This window comes from Phaethon aethereus (genome assembly GCF_964289735.1).
Source record: "Phaethon aethereus genome assembly, chromosome: 1".
NCBI classification, from domain to species: domain Eukaryota; kingdom Metazoa; phylum Chordata; class Aves; order Phaethontiformes; family Phaethontidae; genus Phaethon; species Phaethon aethereus.
The window spans coordinates 189,339,311-189,365,137 of record NC_138575.1 but is presented as its reverse complement, the minus strand read 5'-3'; the positions used below and the strand labels follow the sequence as shown (position 1 = coordinate 189,365,137).

At 39.5% G+C, this 25,827-nt stretch overlaps 2 protein-coding genes across 2 annotated transcripts in view; one reads left to right on the top strand and one right to left on the bottom strand.

The window, feature by feature from the left end:
* The window catches only part of GTF2F2 (general transcription factor IIF subunit 2), a gene marked incomplete at both ends in the record, with an annotated part of 102,114 nt that overhangs the window by 50,256 nt on the left and 26,031 nt on the right, over positions 1–25,827 (bottom strand). The window contains one exon of the mRNA XM_082011229.1: positions 6,350–6,431. Coding sequence (XP_081867355.1) covers positions 6,350–6,431 — 82 coding nt within the window. The remainder of the gene's footprint in view (positions 1–6,349; positions 6,432–25,827) is intronic.
* Positions 15,237–16,846, top strand: KCTD4 (potassium channel tetramerization domain containing 4; the record flags this gene model as incomplete). The annotated part of the gene is made up of 1 exon (XM_082011218.1): positions 15,237–16,846. Exon 1 carries the CDS (start codon positions 16,073–16,075, stop codon positions 16,844–16,846), a length of 774 nt encoding a protein of 257 aa, XP_081867344.1. The 5' UTR covers positions 15,237–16,072.

The following is a 25,827-nucleotide window of genomic DNA, read 5'->3' as shown; positions in this document are numbered from 1 at the left end:
CAATGCGCCTTTCTGAAACGCACAGAACACATTCAGTATTCCCACTATTAAGAAGCAGGAGAGCATCCCAGCAGCATCTCATCACATGATTTCAATTCCAGAGGAATGCAGGGGTGTCTGGACACAGTCTTGGGCAACTGGCTCTTAGGTGGCCCTGCCTGAGCAGGGGGGTTGAACCAGATGACCTCCAGAGGTCCCCTCCCACCTCAACCACTCTGTGATTCTGTGCCTATAACCGGGAAATGACAATATTTAAAAGATGGAAAGAAGGCAAATTTCACACCACACTGTAACAAAGCCATTTTAAGGTAAAACAAAAGGAGAACGGTAAATCAGCCAGCAAGGAAGCCTACTTTTTTTCACCTTCTGCCTCCAGGCATTTGCAAAAGGAAGGAAACTGACAACAATCAGATCAACGGTCTCTCCCAAAATTTAAGGAAGTATCAGTTTTCTGTAACTAATATGATTCATATACTAGGAAGTATACTGGGAAAAAAAAAAAGCTGCATGCCGCTTTTTTTTTTCTCTTCTTTTTTTTCCCTACCCCCACTAAATTAGCCCAATTAGAAGCTGAAGACAACAGCAGGGCAAAAAGGATATGGTAACCTCCCACATCCAGCTGCAGATTTAAGAGAAACATGATAAAATATCTGCTGCGTTACGAACAATAGGTTATTCCTTATTTATTAGCATTATTATAATAGCTGGAAGCAGCGACCAAAATTAGGTCCTTTGCATACCACTGAACAAAAAAGCATGGCAATATAAAAGACCTATTAAAATCCAGTCTCCAAACAGCACTTGTGAGAACACAAAAAGACAACAGACAAAATGGAAAGGGCAGGAGACAGAGAAAAGAGCCTAAGATCACAAAGAAATATGTAGCAAGTCAACCAAAGCAACTCTCCCGACCCCTGAAACAGGGAATTACCACTCCTCCGTGCTGCTGAACTCATCTCACTTTAACCTTATTTTTTTTACTTACTCCTCTCCATTACTCTACTAAAAAAATGTGGAAAATGGACCAAAAACGGACAAAGAAACTTAAGTACTAGTGTGCCTGCTACTTTGCAGTCCAGTTGTTCACAAGTAGAATGGTACTTGCTTGACTTGTAAAAACTAGTGGGTGTCCAGGAACGTAAGTGAAATATAAAATAAATCTCTCAACAGTACAGCTTAACCCTTATGAACATGATTATTAGATAATTTTCTACAAATTGCACATTATTCTCCAGGGAAAAAAATTGGATTGGAAATATTTTAGCACATGGGAAAAAAAATATTTTTTGTACTTAATGACAAGCTACTCAAAACATCCTAGGACAGGTCTTTTTATATTATGCTGAATTTTACTTCAAGACAAAGAAATTGATCTTCAGTACTTGAAAAATCAAGGTTTCATTGACTGACAGGCAGATGCAATCTCAGGTCTGTGTAAAAATGGCTTGCCACTTCAAACAAACTGAAGAGCATTTGTGCAGCATGTCAGCTTTTGTGGAAAATGCACAAATGTATTCATACATATTTATTTTGAAAGGAAATTCATAGCCAACTATGCATAGCTACAAGAAAATATGCGAAGTGGCATGCTGGTCAAATTATTCATTTTCTTTTGCTAGTAGCAGGTATTTGGGGAAAAAAAACCTGGTTTAATGCTCATTTTCAGCAATATACAGAACTGTCAGTCAGTCAATTCTCTCACAGTGTTTTAGAGAAGATGAGCAACTTGTCTTCAATAATTAATTTCACTTGCTTGGCCTAAACTACCAAGTGTCAGGACTTCTAGTGGCCTCCGTAATATGGCTGTAAAGAAACGTGACTTTTCGAACATGGAAGTTCATTATTCTAGAATGTTTTGCAACCCATTTCTCCTAAAAGCCTACCATGCATGTTTCTTCCAGCAGCTTTTTCTAAGGACTTCCATCACACTCTCTGTAGAAACTCTTAAAAAAAAAAGCAAAAGGATATACAAAATCCTTGCAGCCTTGTTACAAGCTGCCATGTTGGCAACTATCATTTTCACTATCGATACTTCAGGATGTATTTTTATGTTACTTAAGAGAATTACAGGGATTACCAGCCTCACTGCAGTGTTAAATGTCAGCTCTTCTAGGCTTTCTGTAATCCTAGGACTCTTTTTTTTTTTTTTTTTTTTTAAATTGGCGTACCGTTTGGGAGAATTCAGTAATTCAGACTACGTATAGTTGAATCAGTGTCTCCCAATACCCATTTTGAAAGGCAACCAGCATTGCTCCAGCACATTTGAGAATGAAACAAGGGGTCTGATTTTTATCCCAGTTTTTGCCTGCCATCCACTACTGTCGGGGAAGCGCTATCAAACAAGCATCCAACAACTGCTTGAGATGTTCTTTGCATGTGCCTCCAAAACCTCCCCTGAGAACTGCAAGCCTGGTGCCCAGCCACCCTGTTGCAAAGGACCTGAGCAGTCCTGGAGACCTTGTTGTAGCTACTCATCTTGACAACATCAGTCTGAATCGGAGCTTTGCGGAAGAGAGATTAATCTCCCACAGATGACATTTTTTCTTGTCAACTTTTCCGCAAAAGGAAATGTAGTTTGGGTTGTGTTCAAATTATTTTTGAAAAAATGAATAATAATTAAAAAATGTTTTCTGTGAGGAAATGGAGAAAGAGAAGTAAACAGAAATGGGAAAGGGGGACTGAGGAAGAATTGGGGAAGAGGAGGGTTCGCTGTGGTCAGAGGGAAGAACACAACAGATGTGAAGACCAGTGCAAGGATGGAAACAGGTAATTTGGCAGAGAGAATATGAGATGGGGTGCATGCCAGTCCCACATTTTCTGTCTTTTATGCATACCAAAAGCCCCTCAGGAGTACCAAAATGTTATTCTCATCTCCTTTCACGTCATCTGGAGCCTGAGAGGATCCCGAATGTCTGGAGGGACTCCCCTCTACCTGTGTCCCATCCTTCCCAGTGCAGTTTAGCCTCTTGGAGGACCTCTCTCTTTGGGGAGTCACTAACCCCAAGGTAACTGAGCACTGCGACCACAGAATGAAGGTAACGGAAATAAAAATCTCTTAAGCCTCAGAAAGATAAAATTAAGGGACAGATAATGCCTCCTTATGGTGGAAAGCTGACTACAGTGAGATAAAGAAATAATCTAGTTTGAATGGGACCGGCTGGGGTGGATGTGGAGCCCACCTAGGGCAGCCTGGCAGAAGGAAAAGGCCGCCTACCTAAGGTGACGTGCATGGCAGGGGCAAAAGACCGGTGCAAATATAGTGTGCTCCGTACAACGCGCCTTGCGTGTAACCCCATCTGTGATACACACCCTCTGCTACAACAGTTCACATGTCACCATCTTCCTATGTCCTGCAGGCTTGATGAGGCAAGAAGGGAAGTATTAACCAGAAAGAATAGCGTAGGGACAGTATCTTCTGTGACTACCACACAGTAAAACCGTCCGCTGTTGGCAACAGAGTCTGCCTGGATTTTTTCACCACACAGTCCAAATATTTTTAAATTAGACCATGAGATCCACTTCTACAAGACAGAAATCAGGACAGGTGCTTGGAAACCACATACTGTTTTCCAGCTAGCCACAACAGCATCACCAGCAGTAACTGCAAATATATAATTAATCATTAAGGCATTACAAAGAACAAAGACATTGTTAATAAAAAATTTCTAGGAAATTCAATAGCATGAAGCTTTGCTAGTGCAGGATGGCAGGTGTTTCACGATATGAAGTTCTGGAAAATGGAAAAAAAGAAATCAATCTGCCAACAACAAAACTTCCAAAATGGAAAATACCAAGTGAAGGTCACACAATCTTTGTTTTACCTTTTCACTAGTCATCCCTAGACGCACAGTTGTACCTGGTATTCAAAGTGTTCTGAGCATCAGCCATCTACATTCTTCCCAAAATCAAATCAAAGTTTGCTCCTTGGGAAAAAGCCTTCCTTCCATCTGCTGCATTTCACAACGCTTTCACCCATACCTGTCACCAAATTCTGTGCTTTCATTATCCATCCTTAAACCCACACATCACACATATCTCCCACCTAACTGCTGGCAGCCCCATCACAAGACCATCACTTTGTGCTCTCACTCAAACTCTACAGAGCAGCATGGAAATCAAATGCCGTGCCACGCACCCAGCAACCGATTTCCTTCACCCAGATGCAGAGGGTAAAATACAGGGGATCCATATCTGAATTTAATACCAGGGAGGCATGTAATCCTTTTTGGTCACTGCCAGCTCTCAGAAAAAAATTATTACAGTTATTGGAGTGTGCAGCTTAACTTCATTTTCTAGATCTTCAAAGTTTGAAGCAACTGCATTTATCTTTTAATTTTATTTCCTTCCCGACTCAATTTACTACTGTAGGACTTAAAGCCTACACAACAGACTTGCTGTTTTATCAATATTATCAATTCCACCTTTGGAGAGTCTCTCTCATTCAAAGCACAACAGTAAATAGAAAAGTGAATAGAAATGGTTTAATATAACAGTTCTATAACTTATGCGGTTTATCTTCAATGCTGTCACTTTCTTAAAGCACAAATACAAACTGCAGCATGTTGAGGGTGGGTGAGAGCAAAGAGAGTGAAAAGTTAAATCCTACTACTCAAATACCAGAGATGGTATTTGGACATAAACCAATTTCTTCTGAGCCTGTGGCTGCTAGATCTGCTAAATTTCACGCTGATTCCCACCAGTTTTTTTTTCTCTTTAACTTTTTGGTAAGAGGCAAAAACTCTTTAACAACATGGAAAGTTAGAAACTAGGCATTCACAGCCTGACAATTTTTCTACAAGAAAGAAAAAACAAGGGTACCATCAGTTTTCAGCTGCCAGTGCTTCTAAACACAAAACCTGCCTTCGTATCTTTGTGGTTCTAAAGCAGTTGAACACAACAAAATCAAATACCAGGAGGGGCTGCACATATGCGTTTGTGACAGAAAGTAGACTGCTGAAAAATTCAAAGTTTGGGTAGTATGTCATTAAAGCTATCAGTTTTGTTTTGGTCTCCTGCTGTGGCCTTACCAGGAGAAGCTTATCTGATCAACTAATAGAAGACTGCGTACGAAACGCAAAAAAACATTTAGATCAGGCAACCTGTGATTAAAACAATTATGAAGCAAATACAGCCCACAGACTATATTTGTATATATTTAAAATTGCCAGATTGAAATGAGTCCTTTTCTAGTAACATCACATTTGCTTCATACTCCATTTCACACTAATGACAAAAATCATGATAGCAATCACAGAACACAGTCTGAAATGAAGTAGTTCACTGTACGTGAGCAAACTTATGGTACTGATTTGCCAACAAGCTAGAACGTAAAGTCTCAGAATTGAACGAACACAATAAGGAAACAATGGAGCAGTTTAGATGACAGAGGAGGTTAATAAAATGTAAGATACTGTAAATGTAGTATATGATACACAGAAAACAGATCAGGAACTGTGGAAAAACATCACTTTGCCTTTTCTGCATTTCTTTTGACAATTCTAAAACTAATCACGTATGATTCTCTTCCCAAAATTTTCTGCTTTGCATATCTCTATTTACAACAAACTCATAATATAAAAGGGTGATTTAATTAAAACCCACATGCTTAAAATATATAAGTACATATTTCATATAAAGCACAATCAATTCAAAATCTGATTTTTTACTAGAGAACGTCATCAAGTTAATTATACGTATGATATATGAATCACATGGTAAATTCTAGATGTATCAGATTAAATTTCCAAAAGGCACTAAATGATTCTGTTAAATTTATGTCTTGTGGTTTCCATGCCACTTCTGACATTTTCAGCCACTACCTCTTCTAGCAAGCATGCCGGTTTTGGTCTAGCACTTCTCCCTGAACTCTCTCCTATTTCAGGCATTTTAAATATCTTTTCAGAGGTGCTCCTCATCTAGTGTGGCACAGTATTAAGTCGAATTAAATTTGGACAATCCACACAGAAACTCATTCACAAGAAGCTTGTCCTGACCAGACCAATGCAAACCTTCAAGTTCTCAGGAAATTCAGCTTTAATCACACTATATAGCCACACATTCATACGTTCAGGTATGAAGAGGCACAATGTATGTTCTGGTAAGAGTTTTGGCCATCATGGAATGCAGAAGTCTGCATCATCCTACCAGACAATACCAGAGGGAGGTACAAACCCCACACCACCCTTCACTCCTTCTGTACAGTAAATCCACCCCAAAAGCAAGAACAGTTCCAATCCTGTAAAAACCCTAGGTAAGAACACGATAATACTGAAGTCATCCATCCCTAGAAAGGCAATAATAAAAGCATCACGCAGATATCCCATATCCATATGTAATAGAGCACTCGTACCTTTTCAGTTTCATATAATTTTCACTAGCTGCAGGTCTGCATTCAGCACGTTGCACCACTATTCCTTCCAATGAAAGCTTATCTAGAATGAAAAAACAAAGCAAAACTGAACATTAAAATAAGATTCACTAACATGGTCGACATTTGAATTAGTTCTTACTAATTAAGCATTTAGTAATTATAAGTTCTCAAATCTCAACTTAATTTCTAAAATCTCTGCTATTTAGACACAGAAGAAATAAGCAAGAAAAACATGCTTGCATGGCTGGTATCCTCTAGACTTACTTATCTTACATCTTGCCATCAGATGTCTTACGTATTAGGAATAAATCACAAAGACCAAATTTTAAATAAGAGATGATAACTGTGTGGTCCTCCTTTCTCTAGATTGTTGCGCTCAGCTTACCTAGGAACAGTTTTCTGGAAATGTACATTGAAAACAGTCAGTGACAATGAAAAACATAATAACGCGATAATCAAAGTATCCAAAATTAGTGGAAGATAAAATGAGAGCTAATTTTATTCCTATCCTCAGAAAAATGTAACCTATTTTCATCTTATTACAACAAAAAATTGTTCACTAAAGGAACATAATGCAATAAAGTAATAATACCACATATGCTAACACTCAAGGAAAAGAACTAAACACTTGCGGTTAGTAATCTAGGATATCACATACTAAGTTTTAGCTAATACTGCTCTCTGTACATTCACCTCTGTAATACAGTCACTTTGTAATCCATGTGAACACCCTTTTGCCTGAAGCAACGACAACTAACAGAGCAGTGCAACAGTACCAGCCTACTCCAGAAAGGTAGAAAAGCCTAAAAAATTAAAAGCAACATGCTGTAGAAAGGAAGAGGGAAGTGATGGTGGGGAAACACCTGCTCCTCTGCTACGAAGTTCTAGTGCACAGTGTGTGTGTGGCAATTTTTCCATCTCTTTCGGGCATAGCCAGTGCAGTATGTGTAAAAGGAACACCCCTGGAACAGTCTTGCATAACAAGAAAGGATGAGCTTTAATCGTTTGATTAGCTCTCACCATTTAAAATGTCCGTCCAACAGAGAGTTTCGACTTGCTGTTGGTGTAGGGTACTACACTGTCACCGTCACCTTCAGCTGGCAATGTCACAGAAGATAACAGAAACGCTTACAAGTATTGATGCCAAGTAACACAGGGCACTCTGAGACGCCTCTAATTTTCCACTGCCTTACAGACTGAAATATTATTACATCTGGAAATCTAAGTCTGCTCTCCCAGAATAATGCAGAGAACTATTACTTCGACACCATGTATTTTAAAATGATTTAATCTAAAATTTTTTGGTTTGATTTAAAGTAAATCCTTGAAAGGAATAAGAATGCCATACTTTTCCAGGTGGTTTTGAATGAAACAAAATTTGTGTTAAAATACTTCTGGTTTTACAGATTCCCAAGGTTTATGGTCAGGAGAGACAACCTGACAAATTTGCCTGACCTGTGTATCACTGGCAGATAAATTTTATACTCCTTCTTTTGTACAGAACCTAGTAACCTATCTGTGGCTAAAGTGGTAGTAATATTGCTGCTTAATTTCCAACATGAATTTGCCTTTAGCTTCTAGTAGTCCCTTCTTATGACTTTCTATACTGTACTAAAGAGCCTTTTAGTACCTGGAGTTTTCTGCCTTTGAAAGTACTTATACATTGTAATCAAGTCACTTTTCAATCATCTTATCAATAAATGAAGTAATTCAAGCTCATGCATTATCTCACCACAAGGCATTTACGCCACACTTAAATCAGTTTTGGGTCTCTTATCTGCACCTTGTTCAATCTTGCAATGATGTTTTAAGAATACAAAGACCAGAAAATAGACGTAATACTACTGCATCTTACCAAAACCATATGTGGAGGTAAAGTAACAGATACAGGAGCTGGAATTTCTCTCACCTCACTTCAGCCATCTCAAGTTTACTCAGTAGCATCTCTGAATTCAGCTGAGAGAGGGAGGAAGAGAGACTTTCAGAAGAAAATTGGTCCCATTGCTTTTAGGATTCAACGATCTGCCTTGTGCTGGTGGGTTTTTTGTTGTTGCTTTTGGTTTGTGGGTTTTTTGGTTGGGTGGGTGGGTTTTTTGTTTGGTTTGGGGTTTTTTTGGGGGGAGTGGGGGGAGTGTCTCTGTCCCATGACTGTGTTTGATATTTAGATGGCTAAAACTGGGTTAAAATCAATTTGTCTCTAAAAATCAAGCTCTGGGTGTTGATGGAGCTGACTGGCTATTATATCACTAATACACCTACTCTGAGTCTTTTCAAAGCATCACATTTTACTTATGTGCTCTGCATTCCCTGTTCCCAGGTATATAATTGCCTTTGGCTTGGTTAAAATGCATTGTCTTTAAACAGATTCTGTGAATTAAGTGATCCCGGTCACACCATGACAGCCCTGCCAGCATTTGTGTCAATCACAACACATTTTATAAGCAGTGATTCTCACTTACTACTGGTCCCTCTTACTAATTTTGGAGGAAGACCTTCAAACTACAACCTGAGTGGCTTCCTACTGATAATTACTTTCTGGTAACTGTCAGCCAGTTTTTAATCTTGTTCTGTGCTTGTTTTTTTAATTTTTTTTTTTAGACATAGATCAGAATGTCACAAAATTCTAAATTATGTGCAATACGAAATGCTAAGCAGGCTGCAAACATGCTGTTACTTGATCAAACTCACAATCTCCAAAATAAACAACATTAGGTCTGTTTGAGCTGAAAACCTTTACATAAAGCCATATTTGCTAGCATTGATTATATTTCTGATCTCTTCTACCTCTTGAACTCCTGACAATTTTTCCACTAGTTTCCATGGTATAGGTTCAAGGCTAACTAGCCTATACCCATCTGAGCCATCCAGCCCAGCTGTCTGAACACTGACAGGCTGCTATCAATCTCTCTGCACCTTGCACAATTTTCAAATTACTCTTAAGTTTTAAGAACCAGGATCAGTGAACCAAATAGCTCCTCCAACACAAACTACTTAGGGAATCAACCTGCTAATTAAACACCCTTATCCTTAGTCACATCTCATCTTTGATGTCTTGGCTAATACCTGCTTTTAATTACCACTGATCTAGATTTGGCTTTTAATGTTCTAGTTGCTTCACAGTACAAGGCTGTCCACAGTCTCCAAGAAAACTGTCTTGCAGCTAAGCTACTCTGCTGCCAAAGCTCACCCAATGTCCAAAAGCCAAGGTTTATGTCCCACTTTCCCTGAACCCTCTTGAGGATTTTAACACATCCAGAGAGTCTAGCAGAATAAATCTGCCAAGATGCATGCAAACCTCTGGATGCAAGACTGTAGTGGGGGAACAGTTTTTACTCCCTTCACAGCCTAGTTATCCATCATGCAGCAAACTCAAGCTCAGGGACTTGGGTCTGTCTTCGCTTGTTGCAGGACCACAGCTACAATGAAAAGACATCCAAAGCGCTACACATCTGCCTTGATACTTCCAGAGCCACATCAGCCTAGAAGCCAAAGGATGAATAAGGCATGAAAGTGGCGATTCCCTGTTAAAAATACCTACTCAAAATAAAGCAGATAGTACAAGATAAATGAATAGGTCTGGAAGACTAGCTAAGATCAGTGATTAGAAGGAAAAACAGACATCTTCCCAAGCATTTTACACTCTCAGTTGCCCTATGTAGGGTGGCAGGTACACGGTGAGTGCAGCTCCAGACAGGCTGGTGTACATAACCCATAGCTTCATCATCAGCTGCCAAATGCATGCTCACCCCGACCTCCCTTCCTGAATGCCCCAGTGCCAATTCATGAAAAGATTTCAACTGTTGACTCTTTCAGAGAGATGACAGGGAGATATGCTGGGGAGATGCTGATTCCAGCTTCAAATCCTGCTGACAATCACCATCAATGGACAGAATGTGGTTAAAATGCTTAAGGCAATCTTAATAAACAGGCACTGGGGAAATTTGAGAGAGGTTATCTTCCCCCCCTACTCTGCACTGGTGAGGCCTAATCTGGAGTACTGTGTCCAGTTCTGGTCTCCCCAGTTAAAGAGAGACAGGGAACTTTTGGAGAGAGTCCAACGGAGGGCTACAAGGATGATTAAGGGACTGGAACATCTCTCATATGAGGAAAGGCTGAGAGACCTGGGGCTGTTTAGTCTGGAGAAGAGAAGGCTGAGAGGGGACCTTATCAATGTCTATAAATCTCTGAAGGGTGGCTGTCCAGAGGATGGAGCCAGTCTCTTTTCAGCAGTGCCCAGTGACAGATGAGGGGCAATGGGCACAAACTGCAGCACAGGAAGTTCCACCTCAACATGAGGAAAAACTTCTTTATTGTGAGGGTGACAGAACACTGGAACCGGCTGCCCAGAGAGGTTGTGGAGTCTCCTTCTCTGGAGACCTTCAAAACCCGACTGGACACGTTCCTGTGCAACCTGCCCTGGGTGACCCTGCCTTGGCAGGGGGGTTGGACCAGATGATCTTCAGAGGTCCCTTCCAACCCCTACCATTCTGTGATTCTGTGAAATTTACTGGAATTGTGCAGAAGATGGTCTGATAGGGATTGGTTTTGGGTTTGTTTTGGGTTTTTTTTTTGAGAGAGATTGAGTGGCTTGGGGATTTTAATGTGTTAGGTTTTGAGTCTGACTGCACCCAGTTCCAATTTCCAGCCACTGGGTCTTGTTAGACTACTGACTGCTAATTTGAAGAGCCTGCTATGAAAGCATTTCTGCCCATCCAAGCACTTATATACGTGCCACCTTTATCAAGCCTAATAAAAATAATTCATGTTTTCTCGAATCTTCCCTTAGGCCTATTTTTCAACTTCTTAATCATTCTTATTGACCTCAGAAAGTTCAGTTCATGAATGTCTCTCCTGAGCTGTGGGCCTCACAGCCAGTCTTGATGGCGTGTGGGACAGGATCTGCAGTTTACTAGCTCCTGCTCTTTGTGAGAGAGAGGTGCCAGGGAAGGAGAAGAATAAACTTGCCTTCAGGATGCATGATTCCCAGGCAGAAGGAAAAAGTGGAAGAAAGTGCAGTAAAGACAGGCTATGGGCACATGTGCCTCCAGCTCCTCAGCAGGTAGAAGTTGGGCTGTTGCTTCCCAGTGTCCAAGTTGGAAGCCTTGGTAGTTCCTGCTGCCCACTTATACCGCTGTGCAGCTTTGCAGGCTATTGCATGTGATGGATGGACAAGGAGCAGCCCCCCCCTACACTAGACCTCAGCTCTGCTCTTCCAGACCAGAGGCATTTTTTTGTGGCACCTCTCTTCCATTCAAAGGGCATAAATTCCGTATTTGACTTTATTAAAATGTTATCCTAACCAACTATCCAAATGGTTCTGCATCAGCAATCTATCTCCTTATTGATTACCTTCCCAGTCTGTATCATCTCCAAACTTCATCAGTCACTATCTCCTCCTTGATCACTGACTAAAAATAAATAGGACCAAGAACAAAATCACAGCAATTACTTTAGTGATAATTCTCTGTTTAACATTTGTGAGTTCGAAACCTGGCAAATAACTTTTGTATAGTTAAATGAGAGGGAAACTAATACAGTATATATTCTAATTGAACATGGCAAATGGGACATACTCACAAGATTTAACAGAAAAAAAAAGCATTACCTCTTTTGCTGTACAAATTGTAAAAAAAAAAAAAAAGAAAGAAAATTTGGCACATTCCATTTTCCCCTCCACCCACATTGATTAGTATTATATTACTCTCGCTTAATTTTTAACTGATTGACCTCCAAGTCAGATGTTTTATTGTTTTTCATACAGTCCCTTTTTATTTTTAAATACCTGGGCCTTCCATTTCACCTTTCAAATACTGGCACAGCATTTGCTTTTTCAGTCTTGCAGAACTGCAGTGCTCAAAAACTACTGAAAGTATCATCATCAGCTTGTTCATAGAATTTCTTAGATAGCTCTTTTAAAACTCTTGAATGCAAATTGTTCAGACTTGATGATTTGAAAATCTTCAATTTCAATTAGTGTGGAGATCTTGTCTTCAATAGCTGTTAATCAACATCCTGGAGTTATTATCGGAATGAGAATGTCTATGCTACTAAAACTATGAGTTAGTAACCACTGAATGGTTTAATTGTCCAACAACCTGGCCAATTTTCTGTGTTATGACATTAAATGACTAGCAAATTGCCTCGATAACCCAAACAGATTTCATTAGCATGGCTTCCTAATACAATTCAAAAATTCTCTACCTCTTACAGCTGAGATTTCTCCTCATATCTTTTTGTACTGTAATAAATAAAAGTAGCTGTTTTCTGTTAACCCAGGTCATTTTCACTGACAGCAGACTCTGAGTGAAGCTGATGCTGTTTGGACACGTGAGTAAGCTGAACCCTAGGTAAAGCACCAACTGTGGTGTGCTCCCATTCTGAATCCTCAGCTTCATGGCGTGCTCAAGCTTCCAGACCAGGAGATTTAGGAGGAGGACGGAAGTTGAGGAGGAGCGAGGTTGTTTTCCAAAAGGAAACATTTAGGACAGAATGAGGGGCAGATGCCTGCCCCCCTCCTCCTTGGATTCATTTTCCTGTGTAGCTGATAGACAGCAGCACTGGATTTTCACTGTCTCCAGGACAGCTTGTCTGACTGAGAAGAAACGGAAAAGCTCTGTGGATTGCCCTCCTGGCACAGTCAAAGGGTGAGTAACTTGGAAATGGAGTACTACTATTACTACAGCCACTCTCTTAAGTGTGTGTGAGAGAGAGTGCTTGGTGTATTTTTTTATTTCATCTGGAACCAAAACAATATCCTTGCAATTGCTGAATTCCAGTGCTATTCCTCCCTTGCATGGCCAAGCCCAGAAAACAGGTCACACTAACAATTTGTGAAGCAGCAGTCACTGCAGGATTGCTGACAAGCAGGATACTTCAGCTGTACAGGGCAGAAACAGAGGCAGTTCACTCATGGCATGGCACAGCACACAGCAGCAAGTTGCTCTGTCTCAATCCACGCGGGAAGGAAGAAGAACCAGGACACGCTGGGAACATCTCTCAGCTATTACAAGCCTCGTGCACAACACAAAGGCAGCTCTTGCACTCTGAGAGTCTAAGTCTCCACACTTGATTGCAGGAAATACTTGCATACCTACACTAAAATGAACTTTTAGATCATCTTCTAAAGGATGGACAAAAAGTCCAGAAAATAGGAAATCCGGTTCTTCTATCTACACTTTCAGAAAACACTGAGCTATATGAAACCACTAAAATATTTCCTACCTCACTAAAACTACATGCACTGCAATACCCTATATATCACCAAGTGCATATAAAGAACGAGGGCTCTTTGGAAAAGGTGTCTTGTAGCACAGCACAGAAAGTGGAAAATGTTCACAAAGATGTGCCAGCCTTCAATTTTGTGTTACAGATGACTGTCAGCTGCAGTAAAGTTACATGGGCTTGTGGTGATGAAAATTTTACAGCAGCTCTACATTTTTCAAATCTCAAAGGTTTAAATGTAAATATTCGTGATCTCCACAGAGTGTATTTTCCACACCAAATCAATTTTGAATATTTCATCATACAAACCACTAAAATGATTTTTGCATGATTTTTCAAGGAATACTTACTTGTTCAGAGAAGTGGAAAATTTCAACTGCAAGTGTTAGAACATTCAGAAGATGATGAGCGTGAAAAACTAAGTGAGCAGATACTGTTCTGTAACTATTGCCTCTTAAAATGTAGTCAGTTTAGCTGCCCATAAAAAATAGCATATCTTTTACAAATCCCAGCTGTCCTTGGAAATCCCTACTTACTTGTGCCAGGACATTCCTAGTTCAGCTTCAAAGTATTTCAAGATCACTGTGTAAGATGAAAGCACCACAGAAATCATCCTCTTAGGGTTTATCATCCACTAAGATGGTTCAACAATGTAGCTATGCAAGATCTAAGCACATTAACTGAATTTTCCATCACTTGACAATAAACTAAATTTGAATGGAAGTTTCCTGTAATGAAAAAAAAATTCATAATTGAAACTAATTACCTTTTTCATTTTCTCAATTATTCACTCAATAATTGTGAAAGGAGTTAATTTTAGAAAGAGTCCAAATGTTTAAAAATTAGAAACTGGTTGAAATCTCTTTGATTGAAGTTATGCTAAACATATCAATTGCATCAAAGAGTTAAAATTAAAACCATGACTCATTCCTGATAAATCAAATCTAATTAATAATATCTGCTTAATATATCACATACAGCAGCAGAAAAATTTAGCGTATCAGTGCTAGGGTTACCCTCGCAAGGAGAATAGAGAGTAAAAAAACGTGCATTTATTTCTACCAGATTCAGTTATCAATTAATAAAATACTATAGTGATAACTCCACAGTATCAGTCAACAGCCTTAGAGACAGTGGGAGCAGTAGGAATAAAATATTTAGACATAGAGCAGAAGAATTTACAGAAGAATAATCTGAGTTTCCACTGCTAATCGGGCAAAGCAGGAGACATCTACCTGTAAAGTGAAAAATACATCTTCAAAAAGGTGGGACCTCCTCTCCAGGTCCAGCCCAAGGTAAGCGCTCGCTCCTGCCGGTGCTGGGGAATGCATGCTGCGGCTCCCGCCCGCTCCCCCGGGAAACGCACACAGAGATGTGTGGAGAGCTCTCCCTTTCCTGCTCCAAGCTGCAAATGTTTAAAGAGGAAACCTTTATCTAAGAGGCAACCGAGAGCGAGCCTCAAAGCACAGATTCACAGAGGGAAGACAGCCATTTGATTCAAGCATGCTCTGCCGATGTTTCCCCCCTCCCCAAACCCAAGTGTTGCTAAGCTGTAACGTGATGTGATGTTCAAAGCTATCTGTAGGCACACTAACCCTTTGTTCTGCAGGGCAGCTGAGTTGTTTCTATCGAGAAAGAACAAACTGATGCTAGATAGCCTTGGTGACTTAAAAAACATGACACTCTAAAACATTTTTTCCTATGGCACAGAGAAAGGCAAAAAGCAAAACGTAATCGGGCTGCAGTTCTTGTGTTGGTGCGGATACTCCCATCGACCGCAAATGGAAGCTTTCACCCCAAACTTAAAACAGTCAGATCAACAAGTCCTCAGCATCACTTCCAGTGTATCTTCTGTGAAAATATCTTACCACTGCACACATGTCTGATAAATGAGGAATAAATACATATGTGCACAGACTCCATACAGATGACACCCCCCTTGTACAGACAGGGACACCTTTCCTTTCAGTGTTGTCCTGCTGTATGCATCAGGTACTGTAACTGGTACCAAGAAAAGATGTGAAAAGACACTGTGTGAAAATTAAAATCCTTGAAACATAAATGAAGCTACCTCTTTAACACCATAAGCACTAAATATGATTTGGCCATACACATACACATCTTAAAGTATTAAAAATAAGGTGTCATTTAGAACAGTAGTATGCATTTCTGTGAATAACCCCCCAAACTATGTAAACTTCTTAGACTTAAAGGAAAGAGACAAACAGTTGTTAAACCCTTCTTCCCTTACACAGTTAAATGCAAATTCTCCGTTACAGTCATATTCCTGGTATCTCCCTGCATACACAGCTGATACGCCACCTACTGCAAACCCGAGCTGACAGTCAGAGCAATGCTAGCAGCATTTCCATTCCAACATCGTGCCGGAGCTGAATAAAGGTGCTTTTTTTAAAAAAAAAAAAAAAAAATCTCTTTGCAAGCTGACAAGAACAAAGCTGCCTTTTTGTCCTAGCTTCGATAATGGAGAGAAAAATAAACAGAAGAGAAAAGGAATGCGAAGAAAAACACAGCAACTCCGAAGGCTCTGAGCAAGACAAGGACTATAAAACGTCTCTGATTACTCTGAATGTTGGTGGCTATCTATATATCACACAAAAACAGACACTAACCAAGTATCCTGATTCTTTCCTGGAAGGGATCATAAATGGAAAAATAATGTGCCCATTCGATGCAGATGGTCATTACTTCATAGACAGAGATGGACTCCTTTTCAGACACATTCTCAACTTCCTACGAAATGGAGAACTTCTTCTACCAGAAGGGTTTCGAGAAAATCAACTTTTGGCACAAGAAGCAGATTTTTTCCAGCTTAAGGTACTCTCGGATGCAGTGAAATCAAGGTGGGAGAAGGAACAGCTAGCATCTCGAGAGACTACTTTCCTGGAAATAACAGACAGCCACGACCGTTCACAAGGACTTCGAATCTTTTGTAATGCTCCTGATTTCATTGCAAAAATAAAATCCAGAATCGTATTGGTGTCCAAAAGCAGGCTGGATGGATTTCCAGAGGAGTTTTCGGTATCTTCAAATATTATTCAATTCAAGTACTTCATAAAGTCTGAAAACGGTACCCGACTGGTACTGAAGGAGGACAACACCTTTGTCTGCACCCTGGAAACTCTTAAGTTTGAGGCTATAATGATGGCTTTAAAATGTGGATTTAGACTGCTGACCAGTCTGGATTGTTCAAAAGGGTCAATTGTTCACAGTGATGCACTTCATTTTATCAAATAATCACATAGGCAAAGGAAATGAGCATGCAGCCAGTAAACCTCCTTGACCTGCAGGCTCCTGGCATCACAAATAACGTCTCTTAACTAGCCTTGTACCACGGAGCTCGGAGCTCGGCTGCTAATCAATTGATGTGAGCTAATGGTATGTAAATCTCATAATGACATCCAACTCTGGCTTACTTAAGCTGAATGAAAATTTTATGCCTGGATTTAATAAAAATTATCTGCTAAACATTGTAAACACAGATTGAATGCTTTATCGTATTTGTAATATATGTTTTCTCAATGCTGTCTTTCAACCAGAGAGTCTAGCTGAATTTTTGTGTACTTGTATGACTAACATGCATACACCTGTTCTGCTGAACAGCAGTAAGAGTATTTTCATATAATAAGCAGGCTTAAAATATGTTTTGCTTACAACAAATTCAGAATGGATTTTAACTGGAATAAATGATTTTGAATGTTCTTAGTGTTTATGCTAATCTATTGTACTGAATTTGCAAAAAACAAGATTGCAAGAGGGTTTTAAAAAAATTAATCAACTTGATTTTGAAGTTAGATGATTTCTTGACTCACCTAAAACCAAATTTATAGCTGTGTTACTACATTAATAACAATTGCCAAAAACATGTAAACCAACAAAATAATGCTGGGGGGGATTAGTTTTATTATGGGAAATGAGTTGGATCCACACAGAATGTTAAACTTTTTAATTATAGATACATATCAAATGGCTAATAAAAATATTTGACGTGAAGTTTCATGTAACAGGTTTCCAGTAATGACACCCTACAATGCTCAAGTCACTATTTCCTACTAATCATTTGTGCTTGTAAGGACAGGTAATTAATAGAGCACTTGCTTTGCACGATGGCTTACTAAAAGCAACTAATACTATTAGTTTTGAATAGACCACCTGCTAGCATTTAAGATGCATCACTATAAGTAATAGAATAAATACCTTCTTTCTCCTCATCTCCACTATTTATCAAATCTTTTCATTTATATTTTAATCAAAGTTTTAATAGCTTCTATGGAACAACTGCAACTAATTTAATACAAGCATTACAAACAATTCACTCTGCAAAATTGGACTGAAAAAATCATCACAAAAGGTAAAAAGAAGCTGCACTAGCTCTAAGTTTAAGCTTTGTCCATCATTGAACCCAGCCATCATTCACAGCTCAAATGAACCTAAAATTCAAGTAAAGTGCTATTAAAGAAAGAAAAAAAACCCAAGTAGTTTCTCAACTTTCCCAAAACATCATTTTTGTATAGGAAAAAATACTAAGAATGCCAACAAAATGCAGTACAACCCATACTAGAAGTGACAACCAAGGAAAACAGCTAACACAAGACAGGCTGAGAACAGTTTTCTTTTGGATTTTAGAAGGGACAAATCCATCCTTAGTAGTAGTGACTGGGAGTTCAAATGCAAGGTCCGCTCATCCTTCAACACGAAATTCTATTTCCTTTGTAATATACAATAGGTGTTGTTAACTGGGTCCCTCGGCAGAGATGAATTAGGAAAGGGACTCTACATCTCCAGACCAGGCAGCAGTGCTGAAACATATTCCAATATGTTTCTATCAAATGGGGAAAGCCAACCTGTCCAGAAAACACCATCAGAATGAACCCACTGTCTAGAAACAATGAACTTTCCTATCCAGTCCCCATGTAACAGACTTAAGGATCATAAAAGACGTGGTTCTAAGTGGAACTTTTCCAAATGGAACTGTTTGAAAATCAGATAAATCTACATTTCAGGCTTACAAGCTGAAGAACTGTTCATGTATCCCAAAACTTCTCTGAGTTTGTCCAAATGCATTAACTATCTACAGACAAAAGATATACAGTAAAATACAGTTCTTTACATACTTCTGTTACGCTCCTAGGCCATCCCACCTAGAACTCCATCACTGTATGTCGTCCTCCTTCCTTTCCCCCCCAAGCTCTTTTCAAATGGCTATCTGCCAAAAAAAAAAATCCCTCACTAACCACTAATCTTGTACATACAAAAATCTCTAGGAGTTCTGTGAGAAGTAAATGTGAAAGATCCTCTAAAAGAAATCCAAAATCCTGCTGATCTTCTGGGACAAGAACTTGAAACACCATCACACAGAACAATTACAAGAAAAGCCCTCTGTGGACACAGTTCTCTATATGAGCAAGAGAAAGTGACAAGACAATGTAAAAAAGCTCCATAACCAATTTACAAGTTTTAAAAAAGCGTGGTCTCAGTGCTGTCAAATACACAGCCTGCATAAGCACAAAGTCTGGAGGAGGCTGTTGCTCCTAGGATGTCAAATCATCCATTTTCACTTAAACGTTTTTGGTTATAACCTTCACTTGTAATGGATCGAGATTTAAAATATCATTGTAGTCGAAAAGACAAAAGAAAAAAAGAAAAAACAATTTTGCTTTCAAACAATTAATATACTAATATGTTAATTAAAATATACTGTGGTTGCTTGCCTTTCATTTGGGTTCTTAGGATGTCAAATATAAAGAAAACGTTATCACTTCAGTATCAGAAAGCAATACCAGTTTTTCATCATAGCATGACTTCACTCATGAAAAAGCCATAGAGAATTTGATGGTTCTGCATTTATTATAGAAACCAGTTTTGTAATACAAGCTATCCACAAGCTGGTAATCACAGGTAAAATTTAAACCATCTGAATGATCTTCTAGGTATAGTCTGGGGCTGCTATTAAAAGATTTACTGGAAAGCTTTTATTTGCCACGCCTTTGATGCAGAGCACCTACTTCCCTTTTAACCTATGAAAGAGAAAGAGCACTTCAAACTCCTTTTCTTTAAAAGCAAAAAATGTACACCTGTAATCATTAGTAAAAATAAATTCTTGTTTGTTTTATTTTCTTATAATTTAAAACTCAATGATTCATTACGTTAAACACTTTTCACTGCATATTTTTTTTATTTCTGTGTAAATAACACTGACATCTATGGCATACATGTAAAGTCATCTGCTGTAACGCTAACTTCAATCTTGTCTTCTTTTCCCATTTTCATGAGCACTCATGCATTTCTACAAGTGTCAGGATTTGAAATTTTTACGTGCCATCTCTGATCAAAGGCACGTCACTCAGCTGTTTGAGTCACAGAGCAGAAACAGAAGGAAGATGAGGGTGACAAAATCATTCTCTTCCCTGTTCACATTGAACAAATCCACAGCTACATTGAATCACACCATATCAGCTACAATCAAGACACTTCAACCTAGTTATAAACCTGAATAATTTTTCAAACCAGGGTGGGTTAGTGTCTTGCTTTGGTATATAAAGAAAATGACCACATAAAACTTCCATACTGTGCATAATGTTTCCTTTTTACTCCATAAATATATTCAATATAGCATAAATATATTTTGCATACGTTCAGTCACTCAGATAGATGCTTGTTTTCCACTACTGTAAGCTGTACCAGAAAAGGTACTGCGTTATACATCAGTTTCCTTTTCTGTCTTTTCTTTAAGGTTGGCAATTGCATATTTAATACTGCTATGACAATGAGAAAGCTGCAAAATCAAGTGCTTAAATCAGAAATATTAACAGTTGTTCTAACAACATTATTTTGAATATGATGTATACGCAAAGCATTTCTATTCAACTTTCTCTCATTAAGAGTTGGATCTCAATGAACTTACTGGAACAGTCCTACAAGTATCAGAAAGGAACAGCGATTTCCATAATTTCTCTGATTATCTTCAATTGCTCAGGTAGGAATAAAAAGGAACTTCCTACCCCTTCCTTAAGGAGGAACTTAACCTGCTCCCACACTCAGTCAGCTCCTTTTGCCTCTCTGCCCATCTTTTTGGGTGAGAAAAAGGGACACCAAGCAGAAAGGACAGAGGGAGCTGAAGGCAGGATGGATCCTCATACACTACAAAGAGAATATCCTTGCCCCAGTGAATTCCCTGAATGACTGCTCAAGAAAAATTACATATATTAGTGCCAAATGGAGCAAAATACCCATTGTATTCCCTCCTCCCACACTTGTACGGCCATCTTTTCCATTGGTGGAGGAGAAGCCAAGGGCTCTTTCCTCACACTTGGCAGTAGGCTGGCATAGATACCACCTATTTGGTTTACTTCTACATAAGGACAAAACCTAAGAGTGGATGCACTATGTCAGACTACGGTCTGTCTAGCCCAGTGTCCCCTGGTGGCTGTGAACTGTTTCCATCCCTTGATCCTTCACATGTCTGGGCAGAATCCCCATTTTTGATCATTTGACCTCGCATATCCTTTCCCTTTTCTTGTCTTGCCCCCCACATTATACAACTACTTTTAATTTTTCTCTCCCTGTACCCCTCCCTTTCACCAGGAGGGCTGTGGGGCTTTTTTAAGGCTCGGCAGCAGCCTGACTCAAGAGGAGAAATCAGTAAAAACAGTGGTCAAAAGTAAATGCCTAGGAAAGAATATAAGAACCGGAAGAAAACATACATGATGATGCTCCCTTGAAGTACTCCCTCAGTCTCCAGCCACTTACTGCCCAGTGACTTCTAGAGCCAGATGTGGTTCCTTGGAGGTAGCCTTGATGCTGTGAAATACACAGGCTGTGCAATAAGGTCAAATTACAGCTCCAACTCCGCACCTTCAGTACCAGCTCACCCAGTAACCAGTGTTTCACAGCATCATAATTACACTATTGACATTTTCAAACACGTCTTATTTTTAATTGTGGTTTTGCATTCATACCTATTACAACTACGTAAGGGACAATTGGTCACTTCTCTACAGCAGTTAATATTTCTTTAGATCCTAAAGGGAAAAAAAACTACATCACCATTTACAGCAATCAATGGCATTGTTATTTCCACCTCTTACTTAAAAGCATTACAAAGTTTCCATTCAATAAGATAAGAACAGCTTAAGAAATTATCTTCCTCCTTCTCTCCCCATTAGTATATAAGCAGAATAAGGGCAGGCAACAAATATTACAATTTAACAGTAGTGCCTCATCCATGAATTCATTTGGGTAGAAGGGTCATGGTGCCCTAATTCTGTTAACTAATGAATAAGGATTGGGGTTGAAGGTGATGAGTTAACTTGGGTCTATGACAAAATAAATATTATTTTCTTAGGCTAGAATTATTTAATCTTTGCTACATGATTATTTCCTAACTCTAATTTTGTCTCCTGTCCTGCAACACAGGACAGAAAATCTTAGATTGACAGGAAAGCAGCTACTAGTTAAAAAACTAAAGGTGTTTTCATATGGAGATAGGCTTGCATAATTTACTAGGTTGAAACAAAAGCAATCAATAAGGTACAAGAAATTTAAGATCAAAAAATTAACATTATGATTTTTAATTACTTTTGAAATAGACATTCTGTAAGTCCTATGTATCAGTATATCACACAGAACGTTGTCTCAAAACGCTGCCTCTATACATCATCATCATTCACAATAAAATACCAGAAAACGAGAAGCATGGCAAGAACTGGGGAAGGTAGGAGGGAGATGTATGATGACACCTGAGGAATGCGGATGAGCAAGCACTCAGAAAAAGAAAGTACAGTTGTCTTTCTTTCTGAAAGGAATCGCATTAATATCCTGTAGAACTAGACAGTTGATTTTTTTTTCCCTAAAAATGTGTGTAGTAGGAGTACCACACACAGCTAAAGCAACAGTCTCCCAAAAAGCTGTTTCTATCTGCACTGGTAACAGTTTAACATCATTGCCATTATCGTTTAACACCACGTTTGTTCATTTTAAGCTTCAGAAAAGAACACTGGCTCTGCCACTTCAGAAACAAGATCATTCACAAAGCTGCTATAATAATTATAGCTGTAAAGAGTAGCTACTCATTTAAAACACCATTAGGACATGATGACATGCAAATTCAACATGTTAAAGTTTCAAAACCAAGCAGTTAGAAGATGACTGTTATAAATCGAGCCATTCTGAAGGTTTGTAAACGCCTCTGATAATGCTAAAAATAACTACAGTATTGTCTTGTTTACTGGTGGTGTGACTTTGGGGGGCACAACCTTGGTGTATAGAAAGTTCATGAAACCCACCATCTTTCTAGACATTAAAGGGGGATTCAACTAGTTCCACCCGAAGCATTATTTCACTTACCTGAGAAACTAGATCTCTACATTTTTCCAGGATATATCTTTTTTTGCCCTTGACACCACCCCACCCCAAGCTTTCAACAGCAGCTTTGCTCCAGGTATGGAAAGCCTGGGCAAAAGGAAGAGGTAGGTCTTCTTGCTCACATCTCCTGAAGGGAGATTGGGCGTCCTGTATAAGAGGGTGGCACTTCACCAGCGGCAGGAGCACACCAACAAGATGAGAATTCAGGTTTAAAAGCCCAAGGCTGCTTGCTAAGGAAAGGTCCTGTCCCAGGAAGATGAGGATTGAAGGGGCTTGCTAGAGCTGTGGGCCTGACGCTTGGGGAATCCTGCAATGCTGGACTCCCTGAGCAGCGAGGATGGGGAAGGAGCAGTGTGGTGAGAGAATCTACAATACCTGAGCACTAAGAGATGAAGAAGAGGGAAGAGGCACTCTGTGTCATTGACTGTCACCTTGGGGCCTTGGGTTTATGGAGAAGATGGATGCCCACACAGGGCAACACTGAGGTTGTACCACAAGTAACATCTAATTATCCTGATATTACTAAAAAAAAAAAAAAAAAATTCCCTTTCGGCTTCTCATATGTCAGGTTTCAGAAAGGCAATTTTCTTTTTTGCAGCAGAAGTCAGAGGAATTCACTTTTTTAAAAATTTGCTAATAGAAAACCTTGAGCTACAAATCTACTGCTGCAGCTTCACAGAGAGCTGCTTGTTATCTCAAAGGAGGTCCTTGATTTTGTACCATACTGAACAGATGAAGAAAAAAAAGAACAGGTCAGAGGTGGGTGCAGACTCTCTCAATTAGGAAGAAAAAATTAAGCAAACAAACTAGCAATGAACAGGCTAAGCATCAAAAATGTAAACAGAACAAGCAACTGTAATGCCAAACCCAGTCATTTATTGCCTCTCTACTACTTAAATAAAGCCTTTGGCAAGTATTAGGGATAAAGCAGTACATTTTCTCAATGCTGAAACTGGTAATCTCAGAAGAGACAAATTAAAGGTCCTGCAAGTCAGGCTGATAAGAATCAGCTAGACAGAGAAAAAGGTACTCTCAGGTTAGGAGTCTTATCAATACTAGCTTTATCTAAGGCCTGCAGCATTGCCAGGTCCTGTTATATTTCAAACACATCTTCTAAAAATAATAGCAAATAATATTCTTTCCCAAGAGGGCAGAAATCTAACATGTAGGCTATTTTATGCCTTCTCATATGATGATAAAAGTCCACCTCTATAAGACTTTTCTGCCATGCACAGATGATTTTAGGGTTTGCCCACAGAGTACAATGCAGAAACCCCTAAGACAACCTGCATAAGTAAGATAATATGCTGTAGCACAGCTACACGCTGTTCCTGCTCCTGTAGCACCACAGCTGCTGGCAAGATGCTGGGGCTGGAAAAGCCTTGTAGCTCAGGAAGAGCACCAAATGAGCTCTCCTAGACCCATTTCCAGACTGAAGCATACAGAATGCTCAGGTCCTGCTGTAATGCAGCCTCCAGTGCTCTCACAGCCGCAGTTAGAAAAGGCAGAGGTAAATGACTACAGACAATCTTAGAAGAGCTGCTCTTGCCTTTGCCATCATTGCCTTCCCCCTCAAAAGTTGCTTCCATGATTGAAGAGAAGAAACTTCAACTATTCCTGATAGAACCTGTGTAACAACAGCACAGAACTGGGGAAAAAAATAGGGAACCCCCCCCCCCCAAAAACGCAGAGCCTGAGAGTAACAGTAGTGACTCAGACTAAAAGCCTGCCTTGCTCAGCATCGTGGCTCCAGCACAGTGGCCGAAAGCAGGTATCTATGAAGAAGCCTAAGGACAAAGCAGCCACGTATGATTCTCCTACTGGGTATGCATCTCAGTATCCACCAGACTTTTGTGGCTGGGGTCTCCTGAATCAGGTGTCCTCTCAATCTTAGCACCCTTCAGTGGATGTTCTTCCACATACCAATTCAGTCTCCACTAAGGTCATGTAAGCCTTTAGCAAACACCACCTTCACATCCACATCTTCTGGCAAGGAATTCAATAGCTCAATTACATTCTGAGTGCAGAACCACCTCTTTTTATTTACTTTGAAACTGCCTCCTACTAGCTTTACATCTGCTACACACCAGCCTTGTACTGGGCAAGGCAGCAAGCATTTGATCTCCCTCTGCCCCTTTGATCCACCATTCAAGGCTCTAATTTGCAACACTGCAAAGGTCTGAACCCATCAAATGGGATTGTGCTGGTAGGTGGCTGAACTGCAATAATCAGCAAAATCCCTCACAGAAGACAAACACAATTTGTGGAATGACGATTCGCCATGCCAGGCATGTCTAAAATTCCTGGGGTTTCTCGAGAGTCAGAAGGGAAGACCAAGAACTTTGGTATGAGATAAAAGCATGCTTCTGCTTAGCACAATACGTCGCTGGATGCGAACACTGCTGAAAGACAGAATAGGTTCGTGGGATTAAACCGTGTTCTGTTCTCAGGATAGAGACTGCATGACAATAAATACATCAGTGCTGCTCAGGCAAACATAAATATTAGAATATTCATACAGTATACTAAAACAAATAGCCAGACCCTAAGGACACTAAGGCAAATTATGCAAGTTCTTAAAAAATATTTATTATAGCGAGTATGACAGACTTTGACTACATATACCTTAAAGCAAGAATTGTTGCTTCTTTGTGTGTTTTAATAGCTACAAATGGAGTCTCATTACTGATTATGGCTCCTGGAAAACTACTGGGAAGTTCGTATTTTAAGTTTTGTTGCATTTATCTGCCAAGAAAAACAGTTATATTTCCAAGACAAAAACTGTTTCAGTGGCTTCAAAATGGCAGATTCCATAACTAAGTTATCTTCAGCACTGAGTTTTGAGCTAGTATTTA